This window comes from Lytechinus variegatus, chromosome 1, assembly GCF_018143015.1.
Source record: "Lytechinus variegatus isolate NC3 chromosome 1, Lvar_3.0, whole genome shotgun sequence".
Taxonomy (NCBI): Eukaryota; Metazoa; Echinodermata; class Echinoidea; order Temnopleuroida; family Toxopneustidae; genus Lytechinus; species Lytechinus variegatus.
The window spans coordinates 48,193,117-48,219,569 of NC_054740.1; the positions used below are offsets into that span (position 1 = coordinate 48,193,117).

At 35.4% G+C, this 26,453-nt stretch overlaps 1 protein-coding gene across 1 annotated transcript in view; it reads left to right on the forward strand.

Moving 5' to 3' along the window:
• LOC121415438 (DNA-directed RNA polymerase III subunit RPC10) overlaps positions 1-22,862 on the forward strand; it is a 29,772-nt gene extending 6,910 nt beyond the window's left edge. The window contains exons 2-3 of the mRNA XM_041608644.1: positions 22,215-22,302; positions 22,602-22,862. Of these exons, the coding sequence (XP_041464578.1) occupies positions 22,215-22,302; positions 22,602-22,729 (216 nt within the window). The 3' untranslated portion in view covers positions 22,730-22,862. The remainder of the gene's footprint in view (positions 1-22,214; positions 22,303-22,601) is intronic.
• The last annotated feature ends 3,591 nt before the right edge of the window (positions 22,863-26,453 follow it).

Here is a 26,453-nt window from a genome sequence, read left to right on the forward strand (position 1 = left end):
AGTTTTAAAGCAGGGAACAACTAAATGTCATAAAAATTTGACAATTTTAAAAATATGCAGCAATGGAATACATGTGTATGTCAGCTCTGATCTACAACCTAATCAATTAGTAAACCAGAGAGATTTGGTTAATTATCTAATTTGTAATCTTAATTTTTAGTACAAATGTTGTGTATCATTGCAACAAACATTTCTACCCATGATGTTGTCATTTTGCCAAGCATATAAATACAGTGACGGGTATTTTGGGGGCAAAAATGTGAAATTAAATACTGTTAATTAATTAGTATAATTAATATGCATACACTAATAGATAATTATTCGATTTTTGGTACAGATTTAATTATTGATGTTTCAAGATTATAACTGCAATTTACTAGGGTGATCCAATGTTGCATTAACTTTTGACACCATTTTATGTGCAGCAGGTCCAATTTGAGAAAAACCCATTTCAAAATTCACATTTACATTGACATCTATGTAATAATTAGCTGTTAATTAGTCATTTTAAGGAAAAATAAAGGTATTTGAGACTTAAAACTTTTCCATTATTTAGAGAATGGTAATAGCTATAACATATCAAAAAATAAAAATTATGACCATTTTTACCCTGTTCGCGAAATTGGACCACCTTATGACATGCGACCATAAATAATAATGTAACGGTTGTAAATCCCGCAGATATGGCTGACGTGTTTAACAACTATTTTGTCGATATTGGTGCGACTCTTTGCCATAATATTCCTGAACCTGACAAAAGATTCCAATACTTTCTAAAAAATCCCAACACTAAAACCATTTTCCTTACTCCGATCACTGAATTTGAAATTAAAAATATTGTAAATAATTTAAAACCTAAAAAAAGTCCTGGATGCGACGAACTTACGAATTGTGTCATAAAACGTGTCATTAATGAAATTTTAACTCCCTTGACTTTTATATTCAACCAATCTTTGGTAACTGGTCTGGTTCCTCAAAATATGAAAGTAGCCAAGGTTGTTCCAGTGTTTAAAAAAGGCGATAAACGGATTGTCAGCAACTATCGTCCAATTTCACTCCTTACTTCCCTGTCTAAAATTCTTGAAAGATTAATATATTCTCGTTTGATAAATTTCTTATCTGATAATCATATATTATGCGATTCCCAATTCGGTTTTAGAAAAAAACATTCCACTGTACACGCCTTACTTTCTTTTATTCACAAAGTGGCAAATGCTATTGATAATTCTCTGCACACAGTTGGTGTATTCCTGGACCTTTCCAAGGCCTTTGACACGATCAATCATGATATTTTGCTTTACAAGTTATCACATTATGGTGTGCGTGGAAAGGCCTTGGAATGGTTTACGAGTTACCTAACTAACAGAAAACAATTTGTTTCAATAGAAGGCCATAAATCTCAAATGAAAACTATTTCTTGCGGTGTACCGCAAGGATCACTCCTAGGCCCACTGCTTTTCTTGTTGTATATTAATGATTTTAATAATTCATCAAATGACCTATCATTTATTCTTTTCGCGGATGACTCGAACCTTTTTTTGTCACACCGTAACCCTAATTTACTACTTACCATTTTGAATAGGGAATTGCGGTCTGTTCAGACATGGATTCAAGCAAATAAGTTGTCACTCAATGTAAACAAAACAAATTTTATGCTTTTCAGTAACTCTTTGAATTCTTTGCCGGACCATGTAATTATAAACAATGTTAATTTGCAACAAGTAAATTCCACCAAATTTCTCGGTCTTTACATTGATCATGAATTATCATGGAAATGTCAAATTGATTATATATGTAAGTTATCTTCTCGTAACACTGGCATTTTGAATAAACTAAAATATTTTTTTCCTGATCACATTTTAAAAACATTATATTCTACACTTGTTCTATCCCATATGAATTATGGAATATTGGCCTGGGGTAATTGCAATACAACCTTAATTGATAAAATATTCACGATACAAAAACGAGCAATTACAGTGGTTAATCAAGTTGATTTTTATTCCCATACAAACCCATTATTTTTCCAAAATAAAGTACTCAAAATTTCTGATATATATGCATTTCAAGTTGGTATATTTATGTTTCAGCTTTCAAGAGGTGAATTGCCTGATACATTTGTTTCTATGTTTCAAAGGAACAACCTAATCCACACATATCCCACCCGGCTAAGTGACTCCTATCACCTTCCGCGTACTCGCACTCTCCTTGCTCAAAGAACAATCGCATTTGAAGGGCCCAGGTTTTGGAACGATCTTCCCCATGATATGGTACAGAGTACCTCACTTAATATATTCAAACGTAAATTAAAAGCGATGCTTATCAATTCTTATAATTTCCCTTTGTAAACTTTTATATTCATGTACTTTGTTAATACGCTCTGGCTGAGTAATGAGTAATTAATAATAGTGATAGAGTGGCGGACTCTTTTTTACTTATATATTTTATTACTTTTTTGTATTCCTTACACAATCGTCACATTTTGGCATTACTTTGTTATAATCAATTTCTTACCTGTCCTCTCCTCATTAAGACCGAATTTTTTTCTGGATCCTGCAGACTTAACAAGCCTTGCTTTTTTATGCAGGTTCCCTCATATTTCACTCCTTTTATTTGTCTTTAATTCCAAATCGCTATTCTCTTTAATTTGAATTCATTGTTATGCCTTGTCTGATTTGTATTCTCATGAGTTTTCTGATGTTGTTTTCAAATTTTGTTTGTACTTGTGAAATATGTAAAATAAAGTCAAATCAAATCAAATATTGGTCAATTTTCGCTAAGTTTCCTATATGTTGTAGCTGAGGACTTACTCTATCTAATGAGTTGGCTATATTTACATTTGAAGTAGGACTGGGCTATACATGGGTCAAAAATACTTTTTTTGTAATTTCAATATGGGAACTTTTTTTTTTATTCCTTGTAATGTATCTCAACATGAAATGACAATTTTTTTTTCTCGGGTCTGAGAAAAAAGTTTGCCGGGCCAAAATCCAAAATGGCCGCGAAACCCCCCCCAAAATCACAGTTTTGGCCACAACTTCTTTATTTTGTGGTCTTTTTCTTTGGTTTTGGTGTCTATTCATATGTGTTTGGGGGCAGGCAATTTGTTTTTCCTATAATTAGTTCTTTTAAACCATCCATAGGGGCTATACAGTATACATACAATGTACTGTACATACCGCACTGCATAAATGCATTGGCCACCATGACAAGGCACTGGCGTAAATCCGTGTTGATGGGTGGGGGGGGGATGACTGAAATAATTTGGCATTTTTTTGCAATCACGTTTTTAGATATGCAAGGAATTGTCATTGATATGTCCACACTGGCGTTCTGTGGGTCACGGCATTGTAGGGGCACCAGCAATTTTTTTTAATCACTGAGTGAGCGCGCGAAGCGCGAGCTGATTTTTTTTATATTCACACCTAAAAAGGGACATTATAATCAAATTTATGTAATCATGATAGGTACCTGTCTTGCTAAACAATGCGAGCACGAAGCGCGAGCTGAAAATTTAGATAATTCAGACCTGAAGTGGGGCATTCTAAGGTTTCTTTGTAGGAATTAACTAGGACCATATAGGTATTTCATTAACCAAATGATGCGAGCGCGAAGCGCGAGCTGAAAATTTTTCATATTTAGATCAGAAGAAGGGACATTTTAAGGACTGATTTTAGGAATTCACGAAGAGCAGACATATCTTACTAATCCACTAATGCGAACGTAATCACGAACAGGAAATTTTTATATACGGAGACCTTAACATGGGGCAATCACTTTTTGAGTCATGTAAAAGCAGGCCTGCCAACTTCTCCGGTTTTCCGGAGTTTCTCCGTTTTTCAGAATTTATAGCGGCCCAAAAGCGGAGAACTCCGTTTTCTTTGTATTTCAGATGATTTTCTTTTTTCTTTGGGAAATGACGCACTTTCCGTCTGCCTACGGCTCTCTTTCTCTCTCTCTGAGTCCTCTCAATGTTACATTTACGTATGTACGTACGTGTGTCGGATCTTACCTATATACTGTGCGTACGTGGAGTTCAGAGTTCAATGGATAAGAACGCGTGATGGGCCTGTGCTCCGTGTGTGCATATACGAAGCGCAACAAGCCACGGCCAGCGCGCTATTCGACAGCGATTGTGTGTATTGACATTGGACAGTTCGCCCGCGATCGCGAGGATTCATAGCGCGTGTAGTGCGAATGTAACTCTATGCATACGATGCAGCGCTTGCGTGCCTCCGCTACTATACTACTACAGAGATGCCAAGTTAAAAAAAATGTTATGCGTGAGATTTTCATGACTCGACGTCTCTGTGCGCGCGCGGCCAGTACTTACACTCGTACGATGCAAAAAGGTGCGGGCGTAATGCGCGCATGCATGAGATATGGGCTACAAAACCATGCGATGCACGCACGCGATTCATCGTATCACGCGTAATAGCTGTGCGCTGACTACACTCTCGATTCGTCTCGAGATCTCGCTTGCCGGGCTAGACGCGAAGGCGGTCGGCCAGTCGTATAATCTGGCGAATAATGCTACTTTTTCTCTCTTTTTTCTGTCGGGTCCCGATGCGTGAGAAAAATGGGTGCCATGCGTGAGATCGTGAGACGGACCCTGAATGCGTGAGTCTCACGCACAATGCGTTAGACTTGGTAGCTCTGCTACTACCGTTCTGGAATACCGTTTGGGAAATGGATTGTTTCGCCAGTTGAGGGTTTAGAAACGGTAACATTTTAAACTAATATTTTGTCCTGATATTTTTATTTGTGCTTTGTGCTTAGTGAGCTAAATGCTTTGGATTTTACAAGTCTACCGTTTCAGTGCCGATTCTTGCAAACTTTTAGACCCCTGCTGTATTTTTTTTTTAGTCTGTAAACTGTCATGACTGTGAATGATCCATGATGCCAAAAGCAAAAGGGCACACTCAAAAGTTTCGCGATGTTTACAAAGCTAAATTTCCCTGTATGACGTCATCTAGTACAAGGGGAGAACAATTTGCATTTTGTCGAATATGTAGATGTGACATTAAAGTTGCACATGGAGGAATAAGAGACCTTGATAACCATGTTTTAACAAAAAATGAAGAAGCTGAGAAGAAGGCAGCCCTTTAGAAGAAACTATGCCATACTTGTACTTACTCAAGAGAGGTAATACATGGTGCCAAAAAAGCCACTTATGAAAAGCTCCAGAGAAAGGACAAGGCATAAAAAGGACAAGGCATAAAAAGGACAAGGCATAAAAAGCTCAAGAAGGGCTCCAGAAGGCTTGTTTTTAAGGTGAAATTTCCTAAATGTCCTCCCCTTGACCCCCGCCGTTGGGAGTTCGGCTTTCCGCGCGATTCGTGGACTCCTTTTTTCCATTTTCAAATGTTGGCAGGTCTGTAAAAGAAGCATATGTCAATATATGATAACTCAAGTGCTAGATAATATATTTGGTTTATATTGACTTGAAAACGTGATGTTTTAGTACAACAGGATTATATATCTTGTTAAACAGACAATGCGAGCACCAGGAACAATGAAGACGTAGGCCCTGGGCAAATTATGTTTCATAAAGTTATTATAAAAATGTTTCTTATGTAATGTAACATAAATAATTATAATATAACATTATAATGAATTATATTTTCTTCTTTCGCACTACGTTTCTCTTCCTTTCTCCTTTTCCTGTTTTTTTTTTTTTTTTTGGGGGGGTGGTCAGCCGAGGGTGGGGGGGGGCATGTGCCCCCATGCCCCCCCCCCGGTAGTTACGCCACTGTATGTCCATATGGCAAATACCCCTCTCCGATATTATCTTTTTTACCCCATGATGGTTTAATGGTTTTATTAGAGATAACATTCAAATTTTTTTGACATTCCATCTTAATCCCTCCCCCAAAATCCCAACATTGATGAAATGGAAGAAACGGGGGTTTCTCTTCAATATTATAATAAGGACAAAAGTATTTCGTTTGCAAATGGTGAACTGGCTCTTTATTTGCATTTTATGATCCAATGATATCGTTTTATTTGTTAAGCGGTATTTTAGGAAGAATTTTCACCAACAAAACAATTATCTCTTGTGATTTTTTTTTCATTTCTTCGGTAAAAAGTGGGGGGGAAGTTTGTACAGGCCATCCCCCCCTCCTCGAAAAGTGGGGGGGATATATCCCCCCCGGGATTTACGCCAGTGTGACAAGGCCTGTATATTAAACTATAGTGTTATACATGTAGAAATGAGCTCTTAGGTTTAGAATTGGATGCCTCAGAAATTGAAGATATGTTTTGTCTCAAAAACTGAGGACAAGTTTTGTCAAATATGCTAATTCAGGGGGCGGAGAAAGGTAATTAACCCCACATCATGGCATTTACGTTGTAGCTATTCTGGGCCCAGTTCCATAAAAATTTACCATTATGTTAACTTTACTTAATGGTAACTTGCATGGATTCCTTGGTTCTGATTGGCTGTTGATCAACGTTACCATTACAGTTACCTGACCCCATAAACATAGGCCAGTTAGACACCACAACTAGGTAAAAAAAAGCCTCCAAATGAAGAAGATACATGTTGGCTAGATATACGTATAGCATATGATATATATTTTTATGTGCAATTTGCATTGCTGGTTTCATCATGTACATCAGCTGACAAGCAATCAAATTCACAATCTAATTTTAAACCTTAGGAGCTTATTTCTATGACACTATAGTTTATATACAGGCCTTGTCATATGTCATGGTGGTCAATGCATGGATATATGCAGTGTAGTATGTACAGTAACAGTACATTGTATATAGCCCCTATGGACAATTAACATTTTTTATTTAATAAGATATATGTCACACATATCCGTGAAACCCATGGTAGAGGAATAGCACCATGAAGCTGCTTGTTATTGTTGACCTCGTACCATCTAATATCCAAGAACTCCAGGACGATAAAACCTACATTTGGTTGAAAAAAGACTATAAAAAATTGAAAATTTAGGTACAATTACCTTTTAACTCTACAAATAGTGGTTTAAAAGTGCTAATTATAGGAAAAACAAATTGCCTGCCCCCCAAAACATATGAATAGACATCAAAACCAGAGAAAAAGACCACCAAATAAAGAAGTTGTGGCCAAAACTGTGATTTTGGGGCGTTTTGGCAGCCATTTTGGATTTTGGCTCGGCACACTTTTTTCTCGGACCCGAGACAAAAAATATTGTCATTTCATGTTGAGATAAAGTAAAAGGAACACAAAAAAACTGTTCCCACAGTAAAACCATAAATCACCCATTTATAGCCCACTCCTATTTTAAGGAACGGGTCATTTCCAAAAAATGTCAATTTATAGGGGTATGTCATTTTTGCTCATTTTGTGTGCAATCTCTATGGGAAATGACTTTTTCTCAAAACTGAATTCTACATTCCTCTATTTCGCGAGCCATATCTCCATTTCTTTTTGTCGGTTTTCTCTGAGCTTCGAGTATGTTGTAGCTGAGATTGTAAGCTATCGCTAGTATGGTCTTCGTTTTCCGATCAGATGCCGGGATCATGCCCGTATTTCTCTTGCAAAATTGGATTTGAGATCCTCTTGTTTTGCTTGTGTGTAAAGTCTATGGGAAGTGTGTAGTGTGTACCTCAATGGGTAAGGCATCAGACTTGCATCCTTAGGGTCCTGGGTTTGAGCACAGGGGGCGGGGTAAACATGAGAATTTTTCTTTCTTTTTTTTTCCTTTCAACATTTCACAAATAGTCCTTTATGACCATTACAATGTATATAAAACAAAACTTTGGACTATAAAAGAGATTAAAATCCCTTTTAATGTACAATATGTACATGTACAATGTGTATGACCTACACTTTTTCACACAACTTTTTCATTTCCCTCTTTTTCAAGAGTATTCAACACGTTCTTTTCATAAGAGAAGTTCAGTTTTCATCATGATGATCATATTGATCTCAATAAACATGCTAATTGTCTTCCTGATCATGAAATCGGGGACAGATCACCTAATTCGTCCTCATGACGAATTAAAATTCTAGTTTATTTTGTATTTGTTACAATTGGACCCCTAGACATTCATACGCCTAAATGTGTTTGAAGGTTTGGAAAGAGTTCCCCCCACCAAAATAACACAAGATTGTTGAGACTTCCGTTTTATTCACTCATCCCACACACCATGCACACTGATAGACACAGAGAACATTCAAATAAATTGGATATTCTTCCAAGTTCTTTTCCTCTGTTCTTTTCTCACAGCTCACTTTATTTTCAATTTATCCTCGTTCCTCTTGAACCCCCTCTCCCTCTCTCCTTCTCTGTTCTCTTTAAGTATGTTAACATCTTATTCTTAAAGAATTTCGCTTCTTTTTTTTCTTCGTGATTTTTGTCTGCGTCTTTTCTCTATACTCTAGGTGAACTCGGCGCTTCTATTAATTTATTTTCCTTCCCTTTTACGGCCATTTTTTATTATCATTTACCTCATCTACAATATTTTTCTTCATCTGGATTTCAGAGACAAAAATTTAACATGCAGTGTTTATAAAATGTCTGGTCTTAGAAAAGTATTCATCCATTTATTTGGAGTGTCGGTTTTAAAAATTGATTGAATAAACTAAAGTGATGAATAAAACAAAGGAGACAAAATGAAACAAAGCAAAACAAAAATGCCTAATAAAGTTAACGACTTAAATGATAGTAATAATAATAATAGATTTTAATTCGTCATGCGGATGAATTAGGTGGTCTGTCACGATTTTTCATTCAGTGTCGGCTAATGTATGAAATGAATCATTTATATATGATTGATAATCTTGATCGTAGACATCATAATGTAAATTTTGACCATTGCTAAATGTGATTATTAATGTGGTGGTGGCAATCATCAGACATACATATTCAAACAGATACATACAAGATAGATGATTTTATATATATAGATGGATGGAGCGATGGATGGATCAAGTGATGGATTGAGAGATAAATGATAGGTGGTTATATTAATAAAACATAGACAGAGAGACATATAGATAGATAGATAGATAGATATAGAAAGATAGACATATTCAAATAGATATATATATATAAGAGAAATAGATATATATAAGAGAAATAGATAGATAGCCAGATAGACATATATATAGAAAGAGAGATAGAGACAGGCAGATAGATGGATGGATAGATAGAAAGATAGATATAAACAGATACATATATTATATGAGACAGAGAGAGAGAGAGATATTTGGTTTAATTCAACCTAGTTAAAAAGGTAAAAGTTAGGTTTGAAATGGAAAAATAAGTGGTTTACTTAAGAAGCTAAATGGTTGCTAAGGAAAGTTATGTTGCTAGGCAACAATTTCTGAGAAAATTTTCATAAAATTCATGCTAAGTTATTTTTCAGTAATTCTTCTTACAATATATAGTAGATCTAGCCTTTGAAAATAAGAAAAAAATACCTGATATAATCTAAATTAATAAGTAAAAAATCAATATTCATGATAAATATTCAATAAGTATCTAAAATGGGCGTGGCTTATTCAAGGCTGGTTTCCATGGTGATGCTACACATTACGGCATTTTTTATGCCCAATTCCGAAAAATTCATAAAATTTCCTTTAATTTGATGAATGATTTTGCTTTGATCCAGCTGGGGGGATTAAAGTCAAGAAATAAGGCACTTTTTGGTTTCTGGCCGCTCACCTAGAGGGGATGGAGACAATACAAGGCCAACTAGCAATCCCTCACATGCTTATCACCAGTGCAGCGGTCAACAGCAGAGTCTGTGCAGTGATTTACTACTAAACATGTGCTTAGAAATGATTTTTTTTTGGTGTGTGTGTGTGTGCATGTGTGAAATCAAGAGGCAGATTACAAACCACATTGTTTATTATGTTATCATTCTGGTGACCCAATTTTCAAATATAAAAGATATCTCAATAAACCGGACAGATTATTTTACCAAAAAAGAGAGAAATATTCTGCATGTCATCACAGTCATAATATCAAAAGGAAAACTTTTTGAGTTACATGTATGACCATGCCTAATGGACCAACTGGCCTTTACTTGTAAACAAATTGGACATTCTCACCCAGTGAAACCATTACTCTCAGCCAATCACATGACCAGTGAGATGATATCACATGGCAGGTACTGCACTGTGTGCATGTGCGCCGTTAGCCGGCTAGCTATAGGATATCATCTCGATCCCTCACACACAAGGCTATGACTCAGGTCCGATCATGATGGGGAAAAAATTAAAATAAGGTAGGAATGGTTGGCCTTTGACCTGTCCCCTCGACCATCACACTAGGTGGATGGATTGCTTGTTAAAAATAGTTTCACAACTTTTATTGCGGTGACAAATGACACCTCAAATATTAAACAATCCGGGTTTAGGGATTCAAAGTGAACCCGACCCGTAAAGCTCCGAGCCGGTCAATGCCAACTCGGCAGGATTCAGCCCGATAAACAATCCGAGCTACAGCACTACTATCATATTGGTTTTTTAGCTCATCCGGCCCAAAGGGCAAGATGAGCTTGTAGTGCGGTATGGTGTGTCATCCCGTAGGACTAACGTGCCAAAATTGATTTTTTGGTTGTTCTAGCTTCAATAGGGTCCCCTTAGACCAAAAACGATGGGGGTCAAATTTTCAGACCCCTTCTTCCCTTTGTGGGGGTCCTTTTTGGCGCCATATTGGCCTGTACAAAGCCCAATAGGATAATCCATTGTTTTCAACCTTATTTCTCACTTTTCTTCGCCAATTTTATTTTTAAGTTGTCTGATGTGTACAAGAATGAATATTTGATGATGTTGTGAAGTCAATACTTTTTCACTTTTGCCATACGGGGGGCGGATTTTGCGAAAAATGCCCCAAATTGTAAAATATTACCCCATAAAAATGTAATTTTCCCCCTTTTTGGCACTAGAATTAGGACAAAAAGATTACAAAATGAAGTGCATATGTCTTGTTGTACAGTCCAATAACAGAGGAATATATCACATGTAATTTATATGATTATTATTGGTAAATTAATGTAAAAGTCACCCCCATTTCAGGAGTTCATGCAGTGAAAACCTAACTACAACACTAGAGGGCGCCATAACTTATCATGATGATATTAGTGTGGTACGGTAAATCATGACACAGTTCCTGCAGGATTTTTGTGCCAAAATTGTTTTATTTTTTTATTCACTTGGGTCCAATCTATCACGAAATGATAGGGTTCCAATTTTCCCCACCCTCACCCACTGCCTGAGGGGGGGGGGGGGTCACCTATATCGAGACCCACTAAAATCAGGAGTATTAGTAATTTTGCGCCCGGTTAAACAATGAATTATTTTATGGTATTTTATCATCTCTAGACAGCTAAAATGCCTATATCTGAAGGCTTCAAGTTGGACGAGCATCCTACCAACCGTATCCCCTACTCCCCCCCATCTGACTGGCATACAACTTTCACCATTAGGCCACTCGATCTAGAGTACACGATTAAAGGACTTCTATTCGAATTGTCAATTATGTACTTCTCGGCTAATTTCCAATTACTGATATACAGAAAAAACACATAAACTAGAATTTAATTCGTCATGCGGACGAATTAGGTGGTCTGTCTTTATTCTCGGCATCATGATCACTATTACCATGTTCATGCATGTCAATATGACCTTCATGATGACAACGGAATGCTCATTATGGATGGAATACTTGTGAAAGACGGTAGATGATAAAGCACTGTGAAAAGGGTCCGGAAAATGGTCTCTTTGATGTATGCATGTGATATGAAAAAAGTGCATTATAATCTGTTTTATCTTGCTAAATTTAAACTTTTATACCTTTTAATTATCATAAAGGATCATGTAAGAGGTGGCAAAAAGAAAAAAAAATTGAAAAAAAATCATCTTGTTCACCCCAGGACTCGAACCTCCGCCCTCGAGAAAGCAAGTCAAATGCGTTATCCATTGAGCTACGATATTCCCCATAGAGATTACACGTAAGCAATTTTGAGAATTACAATTCCAATTTTGCAAGCGAAATACGGGCATGATCCCGGCATCTGATCAAAAAAGGGAGGGCACATTCCGAAAGCGTAGAATGTCAGCTACAACATACTATAAGCTCAGGGAAACCTGACTAGAAAAAGTGGAGATATGGCTCACGAAATAGAGGAATGTCGAATCTGGTTTTGAGAAAAAGTCATGTCCCATAGAGATTACACGCAAAATGAGGAAAAATGACATGCCTCTTTTCATTGCTGTTTTACGCAATGATGCATTTCTCAAAACGAAAATTCATGTCCACTAAGGAGAAAGAGTACATTCTTAACTAAAACATATCAAAATCTGAGCGAAAAACGATCTATATTCGAGAAGTTACAACCAAATTTGCATAAATTTGATGACGTCATTTTTGAAAAAATGAAATTTTTAGTTTAGGCGCCATTTTGATGACGTCATGATCAAATTGAGGGAAAATGGTGACATGAAATCAAATTTACAATTAATACTCTATCGATATATGAAAAAAAAATTGGGGGTCAACGGATTATTTAAAGAGCTACAGTGAATTTACAATAGGCATGTTTTTGCCCATATATGGCCTATAGTGAGAGCTCGCGCGCACACGTGCTGCAAAGTTTAACGGGTGTTAATTTCGTTATTAATGGTTGTAGAAAGTTGATCAAGGTATCAAATTGCTCGGAATTTTATTAGCAATGCAATGATATTAAAGAAACGGTTTTTCTGCGTTGCGTTAAGGTGTAACGCGCGGAAACTTTTTGCAAATTTTTGAAATGCTTAAAATGACCTGAAACGTACCCAAAAAAAATTATAGGTCATTTGGACGATTTTTTTACCTTTGACGTGCGCGTACGCGCGCGTCATGACCTCTACATGACCTTTGATGACATTGACATTTGACCCTTGACATGAAGTTAATGTCATGTAAATATTGTTAATTTTTGACAATTGATAATGAAGATATGATCAAATGAAGAATTTTACAAAATGGCGCGTAGATGACGTCATCATGACCATATGACCTTGAAAAGCTTATTTTGCCGTCTCTATGATAGATTCTATATATGACGAAAAAATCAGCAAAATTGATTCAGCCAATTTCGAGAAAAGTTGGCGACAAAAAATAGGTACTATGAATAAAGAAATAAAGAAAATTCTGACGAAATCAAGAGGTGATCTGTCGTAGACAGACCACCTAAATATAATTTTAGCCCCCCCCCCACACACACACGCACATATATACATATTCATTATTGAAATAACATGGGATGTTTAGAGAACTTCCGAACTTACATTGTTTTTCAACAGTTGTTAGTACTAATTGACCTCAGGAATAATATACTAAAAATCTACCAAAATCTCCATCAGGGAAAGTGGTTATTTTCAAGATAGTATCCAAGATGGCCACCATTCACTTAAAATTAATGAATACGACTCACTCATTATCCACCCTAGAATCCTAATTAGTTTCATACTCCATGGTCTAGGAGTTAAAATAGTTTGTTGACACAGGGTAGAGTGAATATAAGGACCCCAGGATACCTGGAAAATATAAGATGGCATCAAAAAAGCCTGCCGTGTGCTAAAAATCCGCAATTTGGTTTTGATTCAATGATTTTAAGGGTGAAGTAGTATATTGGAAAAAAGTTACAAGGACAGTGAGTGGTCTGGTCTGGTGGGTCCAAACATCCATGATGGCTTCAAAAAAATTATTCTGAAATGGCTGCTAAAATTAAAGCAGACATAGCTGATTTCATATCGTCCATGGAAATGTGATTTCGATGTTTAATTTTAAACCACTGGTTTGGGTTAAGTATAAGGATAAGTTACAAGGACTGTCATTGGTCTGCTATGTCAAAAAATGCGATATGGCCTCCAAAATGCAGGGTCTAAATCGACTGTGGTTCTTAAAATAAAAGTAGACATAGTTCATTAGAAATGCACATTGTGGATTTGATTTTGGTGTCTACACTAGAGTTTAAAGGATCAAGTATTGTTTCAAGTTGAAAGAACAGTCGGATGTCAAGTTTATCAAAAATCCAAGATTGCTTAAATGACTTTAAAAGTGGATATAGAACATTAAACATACACCTGGGGATATTATTTTGGTGTCTACACTAGTATTTCAAGAGTTGAAATTAAAAATACATATTAAGGACTGGCTACAATGACTATGCAGTTATCCATTTTGCCTTAAAATCCAAGTTGGCTTTAAAAAATGGGTTCCAAAATGATTACTGTTAGTGGAGACATTATTCAAACAGTACCAACCTGTGATAATTATTTTGGTGCCTACACTTATATGTATGGGATAAGTTATTATATTGATTCATGAGTTTGTAATAGCACCCACTTGATGATTTTTTTAAATCTACTATGGATTTTAGACAAAATGGAAAACTAAATATCCTTGTTATTTGTTGAATGTATTATCTAACCCTTTATACCACCATGTAGACATCCAAATTATTCCTCACATATTAATATTGTATAAACTCTGACCATTATTAATGAGTTTTAGGAATCATTTTAGATGCCATTTTGAAAACTTTCTTGGATTTTTAGGCAAAATGGACAAGTGCATATCTTTGTAACTAATCAAAAGTATTATTATAATCATGAAACCATTGAGTGGACACCAAAATCATATGTCCTTGGTGAATTTTAAATGAACGATGTCCATTTTTAAGTAACAGCATTCACTTTAGATTCAGATTTCTTCACGACATCTTGGATTTTCCGACATAGACCAATGACTGTCCTTGTTATGATATGGTAATATTAATAATATAGGTATATTTACCTAGGGAAGCCACTTCAGTTCTCCCAGCAGGCCTTGCCATTATCATTACCCCTGCCTTAGATGGGCTGCCTATCCACTTTAGCATTCAAGGAATTCCTTCGCGCATTCAGGGAATTTCTACCGGGTACCCATTTACCTCACCTGGGTTGAGTGCATCACAATGTTGATAAATTTCTTGTAGAATGAAACTTTGCCATGGCTGGGATTCGAACCCACGACTCTTTCAAAGTCAAAAGACCAATCCACTGGGCCACAACACTCGAACGGTTGTAACTAATTTTCTGACTTAAAAAATCATGGTTTAAAATGAAACCATATTCTTGATGGATATTACATGTCCACTTGTAAATAACAATGGCTATTTTATACTCTATTGTTTAACATACTCGACCAACGACGCTCCTTGTAACGTGACTTATTCTAATGTATTATTAGACTCACTTTTCCATGGGAGTCACACATATTCATATTCCCGGATATTGAACAAACTATATCGGTTTTTCAAGCAGCAACAGCAATTTCAAACTCCATTTTTGGAAGCCATCTTGGATTTTTTAACATACCGGACCACCGACTCTCCCGGTATGTTGAGTCCAAGATGGCCTCCAAAAGTTAAATAAATAAAGAAAGGAAACGCTATTCTTGTCCCAATTATGATCGTTGAAACCATGGTCTAGACACCGATTCCATCTATCTCAGGTATATAAAATGTGCTATGTCCATTTAAAGTATCAACAGCCATTTTAAACTCCATTTTTGGAAGCCATCTTGGATTTCTGGGTCCTTGTAACTTTTCCCGATATACTTCTTCACCCTTAAAAATCTTTGAATAGAAACCAAATTAAGGTCACTTAAAGTAACAAAAATATCCAGGATTTTTTATTTTAGCCCAAGGCAGCCATTTTGCCCCCCCCCCAAAGCTGACACATTTCAAGAGCAATTATTTCCAATGCCGATTCATAGTATGGGCATCTAATTTGTTTTGATTCTCCCCCCCCCCCCCCTACAGTGCCTAGAATTTGATTTTAATAGGGAAGTGCTTATCATAAGTTATGGCGCCCTCTCGTGTTGTAGTAAGGTTTTCACTGCATAAAATCCTGAAATGGGGATGATTTTTACATCAATTGTCCAAAAATAATGATATACATTACATGTGAAATATCCCTCTGTTGTTGGATTGTATAACAAGACATATGGGCAATTCCACAGGTTGGGACAAATCATGTAACGTGAGTAACCGACACATTCCAAAGATTTGCCAGGAGCATAATAGAATTTCCCAAGTTTTGTTTTTATACAAAGGATAGTCAGACTGTGTACTTTGTAGTGATACGGAGATGTTTAGTTCCTATCAATAATAATGGAGTTACAGCTCCAAGTATGAGTCAAGGTGTCTCCAAATGTAACGTGAGTAACCGTGGAATAGCCCATATTCATTACATTTTGTAATCCTTTTGTCCTAATTTTAGTGCCAAAAAAGGGAAAAATAATATTTTGGGGCAATATTTTACAATTTTGGGGCATTTTTCGTAAAGTCCGCCCCCGTATGGTAAAAGTTAAAAACATTGACATCACAACATCATCAAATATTCATTCTCATACACCTCAGACAACTTTAAAATATGATTGGCAAAGAAAAGTGAGAAATAAGGTTGAAAACAATGGATTATCCTATTGGGCTTTGTACAGGCCAATATGGCGCCAAAAGGACCCCCCACAAAGGGAAGGAGGGGTCTGAAAATTTGACCCCCATCGTTTTTGGTCTAAGGGGACCCTATTGAAGCCAAAACAACAAAAAAAAATCAATTTTGGCACGCTAGTCCCACGGGAGCTGTGTCAGTGACATACCGTACCACACTATTGTGGCGTGGCGTCCGTCCACAATTTCAAAACGCTACTACACCATTTCAAGTCCGATTTCAATTATGTTTGCTTCATTATGATAGCACTAGGTAAGGGATTCAAAACTTCTACACAGAATTTGGAAATTCATTAAAGGTCAAGTCCACCTCAGAAAAATGTTGATTTGAATCAATAGAAAAAAATCAGACAAGCACAATCCTGAAAATTTCATCAAAATAGGATGTAAAATAAGAAAGTTAAGACATTTCAAAGTTCGGTTTTTTTAAACAAAATAGTCATATGAACGAGCCAGTTACATCCAAATGAGGGAGTCGATGATGTCACTCACTCACTATTTCTTTTGTTTTTTATTGTTTGAATTAGACAATATTTCAATTTTTATGAATTTGATGATTAGGACCTCCTTGCCTGAAGCACAAAATGTTGAAATAATGGAATTCCACATGTTCAGGGAGGAATGAAACTTCATTTCACATGACAATGACAAGAAAATCAAAATATTTCATATTTCAAACAATAAAAAACAAAATAAATAGTGAGTGACATCATCGACATTCTCATTTGGATGTAACTGGCTCGTTCATATAATTGTTTTGTGAAATGAAGCGAAACTTTAAAATGTCATAACTTTCTTAATTTACATCCGATTTTGATGAAATTTTCAGTGTTATGCTTGTTGAATTTTTCTCTTTTTATTCAAATCAAGTTTTTGTTGGGGTGGACTTGTCCTTTAAATGTGCTAATTTATGCACATTTTCAAAATTCACAAAAAATGCTTCTTCTTCTTTATTTGTTGACCAATTTTGAATTTTTTGTTTTCATCTGGTAGAGCTTCATGAGGTTCATCAAACTTTTATACAGAATTTCGAAATTTTGACCAGAACAGTTTTTATGCTAATTTATGGGAAATTCATTTATGCATATTTTTAAAAATTCACATGCTTCTGCTTCTTTATTTGTTGACCGATTTTGATTTCTTTTCTTCCATCTGGTAGAGCTTCTTGAGGTTCACCAATTTTCTACACAGAATTTTCAAATTTTGACTAGAACAATATTCATGCTAATTTATGTGAAATTAATTTATGCATATGTTTAAAAATTCACATAAAATGCTGCTACTTCTTTATTTGTTGACCGATTTTGAAATTTTTTCTTCCATCTGTAGAGCTTCATGAGGTTCACCAATCTTCTTCACCGAATTTTGAAATTTTGACTAAACAATTTTTATGCTAATTTATGCGAAAGTAATTTATTCATATCTTTAAAAATTCACATAAAATGTTTTTCTTCTTTAATTGTTGACCGATTTTTTTTTTTCTTCCATCTTGTACAACTTAATGAGGTTCACCTAACTTTGACACAGAATTTTGAAATTTTCAGTATAAAATGACTTATGCTAATTTATGCAAAATTTACTCAGAAATCACAGAAAATGCCTCTTCTTTATTTGTTGACAGTTTGATATTTTTTCTTCCATCTGGTAGAACTTCATGAGGTTTCTACACAGAATTTTGAAATTTTCAGTAGAAAATTATTAATACTAATTTATTGGAAATTTATTCATAGATCACAGAAAATGCCTCTTCTTTAATTGTTGACAGATTTTGATTTGTTATCTTCCATCTAGTAGAGCTGCATGAGGTTCACCAAACTTGTACACAAAATTTTGAAATTTTGTCTGAAAAATTATTTATTCTAATTTATGCAAAATTTATTCATAAATCACAAAAAATGTTTTTTCTTCTTCATTTGTTGATCAATTTCAATTTTGTTTGCTTTATATGATAGCTCAAGGTGGTGACACAAAATTTCAACATAGAATTTTGGTCAATTCCAGCCAAATGTTGCATTTTTCCATTTTCAAAAATTTCTTTTCTGAGCAATTTTGTTTATACTGTTTATAAGTATACAGTTTAAGGTTTACAAAAACACACTTATATTTACTATACCCTCATTCATTCATAAAATACACAATGTACACTCTGTTGCATTGTGGTACTAAGATTTCATAGAAAATGTACAACTTTCACCCATCCCTGGCTCCTGGCAAGCAAAGGCTGCTGATGAAAAATTCCACTGTCCATGTGACCTCCAAGCTATAATTTAGCATTAGCTGTATTGTTTTACATGCTGCAGTTAAACTGTGAGGCACAAAATACATTTCAAGGTGTGTATGTTTGATGTCCCATAAGTCACAGTTTTGAGCATTAAGTTTCCCTCATATGCTGCCATAGACTCCTGGAGACAAGTATTGGACTTTTTTATCTACCATAGTACATGCTTGCTTCAACAAATCAAGCAGCATCTGTATTGGACTTGAAATAGCTATACTGGGGGGACATACATTTCAGTCCCATAAGTCACATGTCCCGTAAGTCACATATACAGTTCGTAAACCATGCCACTTTAAAGCTGTCCATGACAGCTAAGAGAGAGACAAGAATGCTTAAAAGCTGGAGAACAGTATGCTGTCAGAAAAAACAGTCTGAATATCATAGGCAGTGCATTGAACAACAACAAAAAAGTTTGCATTGTGTGCCCAGTCCAGAAAGAAGGAGAAAACTGAATATGATCGCTAAAATTCAAAGCTGAGTGCAGGTAAATTGGGTTTGTTTCACCCTAGCTTTTATTCATTTTTTGGTCCAGATCATTCTCTTGGTTTTCTTGTCCCCTTGGAGTATGCATCCACTGTTTTACATATGATGTGAACTTGGTATATAGTTCCATGGAAACTATTAAAACCTATGTCAATGTCCCATCAGTCACAAATTTTGTAGTTGAGCGACCCTCTGGATCCTGTCAAAATAAGAGCACCAGTCCTCAGATGCATTTAAGGCTACCATGACCAGAGCTATTAAAGCCCCTGTAAATGCCCAAAAATTGTTCAGAAGCTTGCAATCAAGTTTTCTCAGAATCATTCCTGCCGCCTGCCAATAGAAAGGAACATGCGCATTTAAAGATAAATTCCAGTATTGGTAACGATCTCAAAATGACATTTTACAGAATCTAATGTAATGACCACCCAAGTGTCTGTTTTTATGAATGAAAAATATGTGCCAAAGGATTCTGGAAGAAATTGTGTAATTGCTGAGAAATAAGCAAAATAAGCGCGGATTCGGTCACTTCCGTCGGGTCTTTATTCCAGCAATAATAATACACTGTCCCACGTGTGCCTATCTGTGTTTGTGATCTTCAGTGTGAACATTTTTCAGCGTAGATTTTAAGATTTCACAAAGTTCAGTTTATGTAACTGTACCAGATCTAGATCCTCGATGATATACTGACAATTAAGCCTGGTTTTACAGACTTTCTCATGAAATCAGTGTTTACTGCAACTACTGGAATTTCTCTTTAAAGAGGACCAAAGGGTGGTGTCACAATGTCATGAACATCGAATCGCCGGTTCTAAACCTAGTCGCAGCTGCATGATCATCTTACACATTTGTATTTGCAAAAATGGTGATGTGTGTTGTCCCTGGTTGTTACCATCATTCTGATAGTCGTAAAAGGGCACTGGTTCATAAAGCTTTTCGTAACTTAAGAGCGACTTTAAGAACGACCGATGATCCTTGTGGTAAATGTCATCATAAATTGGCAATGTTTTAGCATATAAGAAAGGATCACTAGTCATTCTGAAAAGTTGCTCCTAACTCCTAACCAACAGCTTTATGAAATGGCCCCAGGTTATTTTGTTTAGAACCAGGCTGCCATTACACCATGACAACTAACATCACTTTGGTACTCTATAAATGATGATGTCCTTACAGGCATTCAGAATCTATGAAAGAGATGACATATCAACCCAAGCAGCTGGCAAAAAAAGAAGTTGTGATAGGGTGCATCCCCATGGTATATTTTTAACCAACATTTTTTGTATTGCCTGAAGTGTATAGTTAATGAATCTTGATGTTCCCTTTGTCAAATCGTGTCCCATGGGGTTCCAAATTGGCAATTTTTGGCGGCCATCTTGGATTTTTCATGAAAATCAATTATTTTCATATTTTTTGCACAGACAACGGTAAATCTTCCATGTAAATGAATACACTTTTTACTATACAAGTATACATGTACGTGCAGTTTAGATAGTAGAAAGCGATTGCAACCGTTTTCTAGACAGTCCAATTAATGAATTTTAAAAAAATTTATGCCAAAATTTTAATATTTTTGGTCAAAAATTTGCCTGTGCACTGATATCCATCTGTTTTATCATAAACATCAACAGCTAATGAAAAATATGAGCATTTGACACAAAATAGAGTATAAACAAGAATATTGATATACTTCATGGCAGCATTAATGTCTTAATTTATTACATGTAATACACTGTAAAGGTCATTTTCTTACCATACTGTATGAGACAGATAGAGAAAAGCAACATTTATTTGTCCCATCTGTAACAAATATGTCCTATCATTATGTCCCATCAGTCACAATTGAAAGTGTGTACATTCTTTCTAATTGTTCATTTTTCATCTGTTTGCTAAATATTTACATGTATGATTGTAATTGTTTATTGATTATTTTGTACTTATTTGATTACAGTTCTTAAAACTTGATGACAAGGAAGCTTTTTTTGGTTAATGTTCCCTTTATATAAATGAAGTGCATGAAAAGATGTTTCTGCCCTTTGTTGAATTTATTTCTGACACAATGGCATGAATTATTAAAGGTGTCATCTTATTAGGGAATATTTATTCATGCTGAAATTAAGTTTGACTTAAAAAGTCATCGAGAGGAAATGTAAATTCCATGAAATGAGATAGGGTCCCATCAGTCACATTCACTTGTCCCATAAGTCACACACGATTGCACACAACTACTGAAACAAATGAAATCAATCAAGTCCAATTCAAGTACTGTTAGTGAGCCCTATCACTAGTTAATCTCCAAGCCCAAATCTAAAAACATTGTCATAAAACTGAGATAGATATGGCACTTTGAACAAAAGAGCCCAATTTGTGTGGTCCATCGATGTCCCATAAGTCACAATGACATTTCTGAATATCTAGCACCCTATGCAACCAAGCTGAAAGCATACATTTTTGTATATAGTAAGTTTAAGTATTCTTACAGTTTAATAAAGTAAATCCATGTTTGTGCAGCTACTATTTCAGATATGCACCTCAGTTATGTGGAAAAAAGTATCAAATGTCCCATAAGTCACAATGGAATTGACCTTTTGAAACTCACTTAATATGCTAATTTATTCATATATTTTCAAAAGTCACAAAAATTGCTTATTTATTTGTTGATTGATTTTGGTTATTTTTGTTCCATCTGAGAGCTAGATTAGGTTCACCTAGGTTCTACACAGAGTTAAGAAACTTTGACTAAATAATTATTAATTCTTAATTCATATGAAATTTATTCATAGATCACAAAAAATGCTTCTATGTCATTCATTCATCAATTTCAATTCTATATCCTCAGTTTATGTCACTTATATAATTCACTACAGTGTCAACTGGGCTGAAATTAAAATTGTGCATAATTTTGGTGCGCGTTGCCGGATGAACTCCACATCATTGATGTACTAGTTTGTCTATTTTGATATCTTCCCATAAGATTACCAATCGTAAATATCCTCGTCTGAAAGAAGTGGATGATGTTTTAGGTGGTGCAGCCGCATGGGAGAATGTTGACTCAACAGCTGGTAAGCTTTTTTTTTTTGTCAGTTTTATTAGAATTTAAAAATCTGCAATTCTCAATTGTCCCATTGTTTGAAATAAATACTCATGCTGCACAGCAATCAAAACTGAAAAATCTTGCAATCTTTGTCCTTTATGAAGGTCTGCTATACCATCATTGAAATAAAAATCTGTCCACATTGGTGAACTCTTTCCGTGGGCATAACTTCTGAAATTTCTTGTCTCCTTTGTTCATTCTTTAGATATAGAAATCAATGAGAATAATGATATTAACCTAATCACTCTTTTCCTGTTATACAAACAGAAAAATGCCCCAAGTGTGAGCACCCAAGGGCATATTTCATGCAAATGCAGACTCGTTCTGCCGATGAACCAATGACAACCTTCTACAAGTGCTGTAACCAACAATGTGGGCATAGATGGAATGAATGATGAACCAGGATTCAATATGATGACGATGTATTCTTGCAATGCTGGCATTGCTATTGTGAACAGGATCAAGACTGTTTATCCAAGAGGAAAGTTATCTGGTGAATGGAATTCCTTTTCTATTGAAGACAGATAACAGATGTACCAAAACTTTTCGCAATAATAAAAGGTTTAGAAATCTCGTGTGGACATGTGATACAAACAAGACAGGTTGAACTTGTCATGAGTAAAGACTTGGGTCTGTATTCTGAAGTGTTACCATCTGTTAAAATTTTGGGAGGCCATAAATGTCAAAATATTGTTAACATTGTATGTTTATGTTCAATCTGCTCATTCATCAGGCTATAATAGAGAAAAAATATTGAAGTTATTCCCAGACAGTTATGAATGATCTCAGTAATCTGATATCTCATATATAAATATATCATACATGTACCTGTACTGTGAAAGCTTTGTGTCACAAATGGCTATCCATAGTTGAACCACAACCTTGATATTCAAGATTCTTTTATTGGTCAATGTACCAATACAAAGAAATGTGGTTTCCAGTGGCTTTACCCTAAATAGACTGGGCTATTTCGACGCCTAAAAAGACTGGGTGGGGGGCTGATTCAGCCCCCCCTTATGATCTCGGCCGTTGATCGCGCGATCGCGACGAAAATTGGCACACGCGTTACCCATGGCATTATCTACAAAACTATAACATCAAATTCTGCAAAAAATCTCATGTCTCATTAATTATGCTAATTTATGCATAAAATCATAAGCTTGCTCTAATTAATAAAATAATGCCCCTGAAATGCTAATTTTTGTTTCACATACTCTAGATAGGCATCTGATAAAATTGATTTTTAAACAATTTCAAAATCAAATTTATTTTCTTATGTATTCTATTGTTTTCTAAATTTCTTATGTATTTCTTTGTTTTTTTACTTTTTGTTTTTTATTGTTTTTTCAATGGAAATTGTCGGGGACTTTATTTTGACCATAAACAAGATAAAATTAATTGATTTTAAGCAGTAAAAGGAAAAATAATGAAACATTTATGAATTTTGGCTAAGAACACTATTTGCATTGGATTTGTACACAAATTCATGTTTTTGAGTAATTTTGGGTCTGCATGCACTTACGAAATGTTGCGTAATTTTTGAACGGCGTACCCGGGGTCACATTTTGGTCTCAAAAGTTGCGCGAGACTTGAAAGTAAAAAGTCAGTGAGCGACGCGGTCAAAAAATTTCGCGCAGCGGATTTATCGCGAAAAATATCGAGGGGTCTTTTTAGGGTTAAAGTATGTACACAAAGATGAAAACTACAAAATATCAAAACAATACTGTAGGGGAGAGTGGGGTTGCAACATTTTTGACAAAAATGAAATAATAAAGCAGGACAAATAAAAAGGATGGTCAGTTTTTCTTTTCGTCCTAAAAAGTCCAAAGCGACTTCTATGATTGCGTTAAAATGATTGATGTCCCCTAATCTTGAAACCATAGGATAATCCTAAGCACATACATGTATATGGAACCCGCCAGGTGACATGAAGGAGAAAAAATTCTCCGTACATTATTTCGTTCCCTCGAAATACTATTTCGTGGCCATGCAATATTATTTCGTTCCACGCAATACTATTTCGTGGCCACGCAATATTATTTTGTTCCCTTGAAATACTATTTCGTTCCCATGCAATACTATTTCGTGGCCACGCAATATTATTACATCCCCACGCAATATTATTTCGTTCCCACGAAATATTATTTCCCCTCTCCGTTCCGCCGCGCCGCACCAGCCGTGTTTAACACGTGCAGCATAGCAACAGGTATGCGCTGATCGGGGCGCTGATGATGGTGGTGATGATGAAGGTGGTGATTATGATGTATAGGCAGATCCAGGTGGGGGCCCGAGGTGCCCGCCCCCCCCCCCCTGTTGCACCCACAAATGTAATAACGCCCACAAATGTAATAACAGTTTACCCACAAATGTAATAATTTTTGATCGCCCACAAATGTAATAATGACTTTACCCACAAATGTAATAAATTTGAAGGGATTTTTGGCGAATCCGTTCTAAACTAAAATCCTATAGTAATGCGTTCATATAGCACAAAAGTGCAAAGTCTTTTTCAGACCGGGTTAATAAAACATCAAAGTACAAATATAAATCCAAAGTCTTTTTTCCAGACCTGGTTGTTTAAAAAATATAATAAAAGTCCAAAGTCTTTTTTTCCAGACCCGGTTGTTTAAAAAATTGTGATATAAGTCCAGTCTTTTTCCTGACCCAGTTATTTCAAAATTTATAATATAAGTCCAAACTAAGATACCATAATGATATTCCTGTGGAAAAAATGGGAATCGAGCTTAGTCTTTTCTCCAGACCCAGTTAATTAAAACTGGTGGAATTAATGTCTTTGTTGTTGTTTCAACTTATACGGTGTATATTGTGAATATATGCACTAAGAGTAAATTGAGAATCAAGCGTAGTCTTTTCTCCAGACCCGGTTACCTGTTATTTAAACATTATTAATAACAGTTTAAAAACAGTATAAAGACCCCATAATCTTATTAATGCTGGATATAGCGTAGTCTTTCAGCCCGACCATTTTAAAAAAAAAAACGCTTAAAGTAAGAATTAAAAAAAATCAAAGTCTAAGACCAAACAAACATTCAACCTAAGAACCTGTCTTAAAAGAGGTTTAGAGTGTTAGTCTTTATCCCAGACCTAAAACAGTTACGAAAAAAAATCTTCTAATATAAGACCTTATATTCTTATTCTTGTGGAATAACACCAGTTTTAAAACGTACTCTTTCCTCCAGACCTGGCTATTAAAAAAAGTAACTGAAAAACTTCGAATCTAAGACAAAATTTCCAAAGTTTCACCCAGTAAAAAAATATGTTTTTTTTTAAAATAATACTACTACCCCTACAAAGCATTGTAATAACGCGTGGGTAAAGCAGACATCCTTTCTCCAGACTTGGTTACTATTTGAAAAATAAAATAGTTTTTACAAATATTCTAAAACGAATACCAAATAATCTAATTACTGTGGAACAACATGAAGACCGATTGTCGAAGATCGACTTTCCTCCACACACAATTATTTCAGGAATAAAAAATTATTAAAACTCAACCCCCAACAACGAATCTAAGAACCAACAATCCTCCAAATTAAGACCATGCATGTAGAAAAGCACATGTTTAGAGCGTTGTCTTTATTCCAGACCCGGTGATTTAAAAATGATTTAAACAATCCTAAAAACAAAAGACTCATATTCTTATTCTTGTGGAATAACACGAGTATTATGCTTAGTCTTTCGTCTGGACCCGGTTATTTAAAAGATAAAGAAATATTGAAAAAAAAATGACAGCTGAGACCCAGTCTTCAAAATTAAACCCACTTAAAATGCTTGGGCTTAGAGTGTTGTCTTTACCCCTCACCGACGTATATTATAACTTTTGAAACGACCGGGTCTGAAAAAAGACTTTGGACTTGTATTATAATTTTTGAATTAACCGGGTCTGGAAAAAAGACTTTGGACGTATATTATAATTTTGAAACAACCGGGTCTGGTAAAAAGACTTTGGGATGTATATTATAATTTTGAAAAACCGGGTCTGGAAAAAGAAATCACTTCAAATTTATTACATTTGTAGGTAAAGTCATTACATTTGTGGGTAAAGTGCATTATTACATTTGTGGGTAAAGTGTTATTACATTTGTGGGCGTTATTACA